At 45.0% G+C, this 9,687-nt stretch overlaps 1 protein-coding gene across 1 annotated transcript in view; it reads right to left on the minus strand.

Moving 5' to 3' along the window:
* The window catches only part of LOC115578629 (inactive phospholipase C-like protein 2), a 28,348-nt gene extending 21,323 nt beyond the window's left edge, over nt 1–7,025 (minus strand). Inside the window, exon 1 of the mRNA XM_030411676.1 lies at nt 6,453–7,025. Coding sequence (XP_030267536.1) covers nt 6,453–6,698 — 246 coding nt within the window. The 5' untranslated portion in view covers nt 6,699–7,025. The remainder of the gene's footprint in view (nt 1–6,452) is intronic.
* Between the last annotated feature and the right edge of the window lie 2,662 nt (nt 7,026–9,687).

Here is a 9,687-nt window from a genome sequence, read left to right on the forward strand (position 1 = left end):
TCTGGCAGATCTATCTCCCTCTGCACTCGGTGTTTGCCTGCAGCTACCAGCATGGCCTTGTGCCTTCATTAGCCAGCTTACATGAATGCATGGTGTGATGTTTAAGAGCGTATGTTTGCATGCCCGTTACAGTAATTACAACATCTCCGAATCAGCATGAATGAAGATGTAGGTCATTAGTGGGCGTCATCTTTGATCCGCTAATTAAGACGGAGGGGGATGGAGAATCAGAGAAAGAGAGACGGCTGTTTGGAGTGACAAAATAAAGAAAAGAGGAGTAGAATTGTTGGGGAGGCTGAGCCGTCTTCCCCGTGGCCTTGTGTGTGGTGAAGACGGCAGGCGATGGATGATTAATGGCATAGTTTACTCCAGTGGCTCTCACCCCGCAGCACCACATCACCAGGAGGTGATTTACTGGGATCGAGACATGATGTGTGGAACGTGCAAAAAAACACAAGGCCATCGAGAAGGTAAGGGACTGTGTGTGTGTGTGTGTGTGTGTGTGTACAGTTGTGATCATTAATGAAAATACTTAAAGGGATATTCCGGTGTAAGTTTAATCCATGGTCTTAATCACCGTGAAACTGTGTTAGACTCCCTCTCCAGAGATCAAGTTAGCAGACCGCTAATTTACGGAGTTTTATCAACCTCAGAAACGACCGCACGACAACAATACACTGCAGTAAATGGATCCAAATGTAAACCGCCACCAAAAAGCCACAATAATGCTCAGAACAGCACCAAACTTCAGCAACAGTACAAATAGGGTCTCAGCACATAGTCCGGGGCATCTAACCTCCGCTAGCTTAGCTGGATTTCTACTGAAAAGCTGACTAAATTTACCACTCTTCTGCAGCAGCTTCCTGTTGACGGGAAGTCCCGACGAGTCGATTACCGAGTGCAGTAGAGTTCCGCGGCTCATGGATGAAAATGTATGATTATGACTCCATGGAAAAGCAATCACAGTTCATATGTGTCTTACCTGCCAGTTTATAACAGTTATTATCGAGAGCGGACAGGGAAAAGAACAGAATTGAGCATTTCTAACCGCACTCGGTAATCGTCGCGTCGGGACTTCCCCGACCCGGAAGCTGATGGAGGAGAGTTGAAATCAGTTTTTAGCTTCACAATAGAAATCCAGCTAAGCTAGCGGAGGTTAGATGCCCCGGACTATGTGCTGAGACCCTATTTGTACTGTTGCTGAAGTTTGGTGCTGTTCTGAGCATTATTTGTGGCTTTTTGGTGGCTGTTTATATTTGGATCCATTTACTGCAGTGTATTGTTGTCGTGCGGTCGTTTCTGAGGTTGATAAAACTCCGTAAATTAGCGGTCTGCTAACTTGATCTCTCGAGAGGGAGTCTAACACAGTTTCACAGTGATTTAGACCATGGATTAAATTTACACCGGAATATCCCTTTAATTCCAATTGGCCCGCGTTAAAACCATCTACCCTGGAACATGGGAGTCACAGGTTGTCAGCTGTCTTCATCAGTTAGTTTGTTTGACCTCTCTCTACCTGCCAGCCAGCCGGTCAGTAGTACAAGTATCATTTAAATATGATAATGTACACGTGGGGCAAATTTGTACATGCGTGTTATTGAGAGTTGGTGTTGCGGTGTGCTGCAAAACATGATGGGACATTAGGGTTAAATAGGGCAGAGGAAGCACTATGTGGTCAAGTCGTTCGCTGTATGGGAATATTATCTAACAGAAAATGTGGTGAGCGTTCACAGTAAATCAACTGCTCAGTGTGACTATAAACCTCTGCCCTTGTGGCAAGTAGAGCGGCAGATGCTCTTTCACGCTTCAAACCTTTGAAGTTTCATGTGCACTCAGGCACACACACATACACACACAGCCATACACACACACCGCACAAAATGAAACAAGTAAAAGGTTGACTTGAAAAGGTCATCTTGTCGGCAAGCTAACCACGATTTCGGCTGACAAACGTCACAGACACATTAAGCGAAGACAGAGGGGCGATGAAATCCGAGAACAGGTGGTTGGAGGCTCGAGTCGGACAACTGAGCGATCAGCGCAGCGAGCTGGGTTTTCACATGCGTTGGTGAGGTATACTAGCATAAACACAGACATCTCTGCACACACACACACATATATATCTCTGTACAGCTCTGCACATGCATGGCTGGATGTATGCCATGAATGTAGAGTGTGGAGCGACTCAATCGTCAGCAGCTCAGAGCACTTCGTCCCGTGGCTCCATCTCAATCAGAGAGACGGTTTATGCATGTGCTGCGGAGGGCCGCACTCATGCCGGCTAAAATAAAACAAGGATGTTGATTTGAAAAGCAGGAGGTTCTGAGGGCTACTCTGACTCAAACAACTACCCTCCCCAGCTGCCTGCTAACGCCTCAGGCTAGTGTCGCTGCCTTCGTCTGAAAAACACACAAAAAGATGCACAAATACACAAAGTTTACATGCTTTAGTGCTCAAAAACACGTCAGTTTTCTCGTACTGTCGGCGGTTGCAGCACTGTATTCCCTCCCCTGTGTGAGATGCTCTGGTCCTCTGGTTGGTCAGCTCACACACACCTGAGCCAGCACCACGTACAACAACAGAACAGCTGTGCTAAATCAATCAATCAATCAACCAATCAATCAATTCTGCTCGGCATAAATCATGCAAATGTGAGACATGGTGATGTCACAAAGTTGTGGAATTAAAGGCGGGACTGCTGACGAGGTGTCTCCCTTGACTTCTTAACTTTCAACACCTTTTACATGCACAGGAACATTTATAACACCATGAAGGAAAGGAAAAAAACAGAATAAGTCTCCTTTAAACAAACACGGTTTAATGTGTGAATCAGTTTAGAGCTGCTCGTTGGCAAATGTGTTACTCGTGGAGAAAGCCTGGCTACATGTTTCCCCCTGCGTTCAGTCTTAATGCTAAGATAACTGCCTCCAGGCTCCAGTGCATCTATCTTTTCATCTGATAATAATACTAATAATAGATATTCAGTAAGCATATCTCCCAAAAATGTCAAACTATTCCCTTTAAGTTTGCAGGTAATCTAAAATCTCTTTAAAGTTTCCCGCATACTTTTTTCTTTGCTCATGAAAAAAGCTGAGACATTTCACAGGACAGCAACGTGCACACACACACACACACACACACACACACACACACACACATGCACAAACATTTATAAACATGCCAGCCATGTATCAGCGGGTGTCTTACGGTGTATGATACCATGAGTAATGAGAGGACTGGAGAGCAGATATTTGTTTTGCTTAGCTGTGTTTTACTCAAAGGCAAGTCTGTGCATGACTAAATGTGTGTGTGTGTGTGTGTGTGTGTGTGTGTGTGTGTGTGTGTGTGTGTGTGTGTGTGGTTTGAAACTAAAAGAGAGAGTACCTGATGGTTATCTACATCAAGATGAACTTGAAATAGACACACACTGAGTGAGCATCTGATTCTCCTTCAAACAAGAAACGAGAGGACATGAAGAACATTCAGCTGGAGCACAATTAACTCTCATTACCTCCAAAACACGTAACACACACACACAGACACACACACTGGGCATCAATCCCCGGACTCCTGTTAAAACCAGACTGGAATGTCATGTTTCCTGTTTATCTCGCCGGACTCCCATTGTGTGGAATCCTGCGCTCAGCTACGGGGGCAGTCGAGCTAACAGGAATACACACTGCCGTGTTGACAGGTGGATGCGTCTCAACAGCTCCTCGGCTGCCGGACTGAGCTCCATCCATCTCGAGCCTCAGATGTTTGTGATTCCGAACACAAGCACGTTTATGGCGAAGGCACAAACGTACGTGCACGGCAGCGTCACTGAGTGTTCTCAGAGGTAATTGTGCCCACTGAACATACAAACACACTGCACATGAAGGAGCTACCCGGGGGAAGGTGATGCTCTGGGTCAGATTAAAGGAACAGTTCATTCAGAAATACAAAATACATATTCTTCTTTCTACCTGTAGTTCTGTTTATTCAGGTAGATTGTTTGGATGTGAGTTGCTGCTTTTTTATCAGTCCTTCTCTTAATTATAATTTAACTAGATTGCACTTGGGTTGTGACTCTGCCTCCACCATTAATACGGCATCTTTGTTTGATTACTTAAAACAATTTATGAAAAGGTCAGTGATGATCCAGGTGGGAAAAATCTGACCTTTTTGTGTAAACTTCACCCGCCGGGTTTCAAGAAGCAACTCCGTACTTCAACAACGTCAACAGGGAGTGAATAAAAAAATCAAAAGACACGACAACAGCGAGCCAAAACAGATCCTCTACCACTCAAATCACATCGGACATGAGGTCAAATGACTTGTAGCTAAGTTGTTCATCAGATGTTTCTACAGCATCTTGCTTTAATGCGTGTCTAGGTCGAGGACACAACATTAAATCAGGACACAGCGTTGGAGGAGCCAAGTTCGTTCCTATGGACGTTGCTCTGGACGCCAAAAAAGTATGAAAATACCAGATCTTCAGTGTGTTGAGTCGTCTACTCACTGACTTACAGAGGCTTCTGTCACAATGTAAGCTTGTTTTGGGGCCTCAGAACGTCACATGATTATGTAATTACACGGTTTGGCCGGTTCAGGTGAGAAATGATTATAACGAGAGAAAAGCACATTTGTGGGAGCAGTTAGTCAGACTTTGAATGTCGCTGGTGGCTGTTGTCCTTTTATCAGATGTGAATTCAACACTGCTAACTTAGCCTTAGGCTAACTAGCCCACCTAGCTAATGTCAGTCAAAACCAACTATCAGAGCTTTGTAGTCTCACAGCACAGCTACATGATCAGCCAGCTGCTGAGGCTTTTCTGTCCGAGTAAAAACGCTCTGGACGCAGAGCAAAGTCACCCAGGTAGATGGAACAAAGTGACAGAGATGATTTACGATGGCGGCTATATTTATTGAAATATTTATTCAAAACTAAGAGCCATCAAGAAAAGGCAGACATCTCTATGGCTGCTATCTAAATTCGGCAACTCACACCAAAACAATCCAGATGATAAATAGCACTACAGATGTGAGGAAAAAGATGTATTTCTGGAAGTAAACTGTTCATTTAACAGCACACATTACACATGGCGGTGGATCTCAGGAAGCAGCCGGGACTTGTTCAAAACGATTTCCGACCCAGCGTGAGATGGCAGAACCTCACGCAGGCAAACAGAGTGTTTTTAAATCCTCCATGTCGGGCTGGCTGCACTTTCGAAACAAACAGAAGAAAAACAAGAGCAGGCCTGTGTGTGGGCACGGAGGTGAGAAACGTTTGTGTGTGTGTGTGTGTGTGTGTGTGTGTGTGTGATTGTGTGTGGGTGTGTGTGTGTGATTGTGTGTGGGTGTGTGTGTGTGTGTGCTCTACTGAAAGAGAAAGGGACGTGTCCTCACCGACTGCTCATGACTTAATAGCAATATTGCAACATTAACTGTGAGAGGAAATTGGCCAACTGGCCGGCTTCCTTTCTGGTTGAGCGTGAGCCAATCAGGCGCAGAAGAAGCCACATTCAAACAATCGTGTCTTCGCAGGCCGCAGCTCTGGAGACAAGCAGCAACAGGAGATCAATATGAGACCTCCCACAACGCCATGAGGCCTGAGCCATAAAAGGACAAATCTGTGGGATGAGTTATTGATTAGATGTTATTGATACAACGATTGTTTACGCTGCTCTGGTGTCAAAGCGTGAACTGTTAAGTCAGTGTGATATCTGTGCCGACGGCTTCACACATATAAACTTGACACTTGCTTGAATGTGAGCTCAGATCAGGGTCGGCGCCGGGGCTGATGAGACAGGGCTGTGAGCCACAGAGGGCGGAGAGGATGCAATTTCATCTTCTAATCAAAGACTACAGCAGGTGGTTTCACTTATTAGTTCCTCCCCAAACCTCCCCACAGCTGATGGAGTGCTAATAAGTGACATCGCCTGCTGCTGTCTGGAGGCTGGAACAGAGAGCTGGCCTGCACACACCGACCGGCTGAACCGAGCATCCTGTTAATACCGACCAGGAGTCATGTGGTGTCAGCCGAGAGTCTGAGCTCATCCTGAGTGTGACACGAAGAAAAAAAAAACACTTCTGCTCATCTTAACGAATTTCCTCAACAGTGCTGACATGTGAGTGAGAACAGGTGACGATTATTGTGCCATTCGACACAGAGGGGAGAGGAAGCTGACAGGAAGCAGAGCCACGGTGTGTTCACGGTTCTGCTCAGGCTGCAGGTTGATTACAGCTGTTTGAGGAGGTGTGTGTGTGTGTGTGTGTGTGTGTGTGTGTGTGTGTGTGTATGAGGTCACCACGTGCATGACTTATTGGATTTTTATAATGCCTCATAATAACACTCCTGCAGAGACTTGTGGTGTTGGAGTCATCACAGCAACAGTTTATAGTTACAGTATATTAAAGTCTGGTTTTGGATCAGAACCGAGCTGTCATCTCTCAGTGGGTGTGATGGCCTACCTTGATCAGACTGCTGCGTCGAGGGATCGCCTTGGAGGCTGAGTCCGAACCCGAGCTCTCCCACGTCGGGGACTCGCAGCCGGATTCGTTCTGGACCCTCTTCACGGTGTCTGACACGCTGCAGTTCCCGTTCGACACCGGCTCTCCTCGGTGCGTCTCCAGGCTCACTCCGGCTCCTCCTGACGCAGCTTTCCAGCCAGCAACCGGTGGACCAGCGGCGCTCTTGTTCCCTCCAAATTCAGCCATGGTGACTCTCGCCGGGGTTCAGACGTGCTGGAAGCTGCGGGGCTCCGGACGCGACGGCGCTGCACACGGACGTGCCATCGTCTGAAGTGAGCGAGCGGCGGAGCGTGCGCCACGAGAGGAAACTTCTCCCCCCTCCCTCTCTCTCTCTCTCTCTCTCTCTCTCCTTCTCTCGCAGCGTCTTCCTACTACACACACACACACACACACACACACACTGAGCGACAGCAGTGACTGACACACCTTCTAGAACTCCGCCGCCAATAACTCAGCGCAGCTCCTCGACAGCGTGTGCGCGTGCGTTCAGGAAACGTAGATGGAGCCTGTCGCCTCTTCCTCCTCCTCCTCCTCCTCCTCTTCTTCCTCCTCCTCCTCTTCCTCCTCCTGGTGATGATGGTTTCTCTCTGTGCAGCAGCTGTATCATCATCTGTTACATGAGCGGCTGGCTTCTGATTTTTCGTCTCCACAGCAACCAAGTGTGCGTTTCTTGGTGCTCCTCTTCTATTAATGTTTAATAATCACTTACTTATGGTTCACAGATCACTTACAATCCATCAACAGGAGCAACTTGTGGGTTGCCAGGTTGGGAAATCTCTCTTTGCACACTTATCGACACAAAAACATATTCAAACCCAACTTTTCTTCTGACTTATAGCTTATTATTACTTAACTGCAGTGTCTGTATTACAAGCCTTTATAAATGACTTATAAGAATTCATAACTGCAGACTTTATATTGCAATGAGCATATTAAAGATTAAAGTATTTAATATCCACAACTGCACACTGGATCATTAAAACACATTATTAATGACTTATAAACAGTTAAAACTGAGATCTGATAATAACAATCATTTCTTAATGATATAGAAACATTTGCAGCAGCAGATATGATGATAAAAACCTTTTTATGATGACTTAACGTTCATGACTGCACATATTACTGTGTATTGAAGTCAGTCATCATCCTTGTGTCCCCAAGTGAATATAAAGTCAGGTGAAGTTTCATAGTCCTCAGAACATTTCTGGATCTTCACAGAGAAACAGAAAAAAAACTGAATTCATTTGAAATTTTGAACTTGAAATTTAGTTTATTTGAAAACAAGGACAGTGCACATTAATAACATTACTGTAAATGCGCCAGAATTAGCCAAGAGGCTATTTTTCATCTGTAGTCCCTAGACAGATGTTAAAGTCACCCTAAAAACAAAACAGAATATATAAAAAATAAGATTAAAATTACAAAATTACTAGCCAGGGCAATCCACAAAACATGCACAGCAGTTAACAAACATGACAAAATAGCACATATAACATCAATTTAGAAAACATCATTCAAGACGCAAGACACATCACACCACAGCATGCAAAGCAGAAGCACAAATACAGAATGCATGCAACACAATAAAGACAAGACCACAATAAGACAGCACGCAGTAAAAAGAGAAGATGGCTGCAGGTTCAGCACTGACGGACCGAGGACGGGAAGGTGTAATCAAGTGTTAGTGCTGACAGAGCTGAGCACCAATTAACCATCTCTTCAAATGAGCTCTGAATAAACTATAGCTATTCAGGTCTCTAATAGTTGCTGGGATGGAATTGAGGACCTTAAAGAACAACTGGGGGTAAATTATCCATGAAACTGAAATTATACATTATTTACACCCTCAGCATGTCAAATTATTTTGGGATCTGGGAGACTCTCCCTCAATTTTCATTTTTGGGTGAACTTACCCTTTAATGAACTCTATATGTAAAATATGCTACTGTTTTTGTATTTTATTTACAGTTTAGACTCAAATTAATGTTCTTTTCTGCTGTGCACCTGTGAAACAATCCCTGTACGTGACTGAACACGCGGCGTAACGCGCCATCAACTGTCTCTCTAAAAATTGAATTGAAATCAAGGTCATGGATTTTACTCAAGGATTCAGGGGGCACACTTCTGTGATTCATTGCTCGTGGACAGACGCCAAGACGCCGTTCTTCAAGGGTAAACGCCAAATTAAAGGGATGAGTTTTCTTTTTTCTTCCCTGGAATGTAATTACTGGAGCACAGAAAGTTCCATGCATGGTCCTGTAGGAAGACTGCCGTCCACATTGCGTCTCTGCGACTCTGTGAGACAAACAACAGGCTCTAAATAGCTGAAATGATTTTGCCTGTTGACACCCTGTTATTCCAATACTTACACAAATCAAGGTCAGTGCCACGTTCACTGACGCAAAACCAGTGTGCTGTATGATTTATGTGACGAAGGTTCCCTCCATTTTCAGTGTAGTTCCTCCACAATAAAACACAGTATCACACAGGGGTAATCATTAAGGGGAACCTTATCTGGAGAAGACAGGAGGTTCTTCCATTTCATTATCGGCCCGCATTAACATAATGTAACGACTGCAATAAAAGCTGTGCAGCAGCGTGTCCTTGCTAAGAAAACGGAGGATGAATTTCTGTGATGCAACACTCAGCAAAGTGTCGTACCCTCGTAAAGTTGTTGGAGGACATTTTTTGTGTTTGGCTCCTTCAGTTCGGCCATTTTCATTAAATGGAAATGCTTCTCTTATTTCTCAGCGGCCCCTGCTGCAGGACATTTTACACCTTTACCTTGAGGAGGCCTGAGGGGACTGTTCCCTTAAGATGTTCCCAAAAACTTTCTTTTTTTTTTTTGTGAGAACAGAACTCCAAGGTTGTGACAAGTGTGGCTCCCACCATCACTGATCATAAGGTCAGCAGTGAAGTCAGGAGCCTCCGTCCAGCTGTGCTCGATGATATATAGCCTGGATTTAATATTGCAGTATTTTTATGCCCTATAATCTGGGGTTGGTATTGCAGCTCAGCTGAAGTCAGACGTCAGATGAATTGTGTTTGAAGCCACAAGTGCTGACTACAGAGAACCTCAAGCAGTGCTGACATAAATACAGCATCAGCCCGGCAGCACCACTCACCAGCCGTCTGAGAGTGTGCAACCATACAGCGAGGATTTTAATATGAA

The sequence above is a fragment of the Sparus aurata genome, chromosome 3 (genome assembly GCF_900880675.1).
Source record: "Sparus aurata chromosome 3, fSpaAur1.1, whole genome shotgun sequence".
Taxonomy (NCBI): Eukaryota; Metazoa; Chordata; class Actinopteri; order Spariformes; family Sparidae; genus Sparus; species Sparus aurata.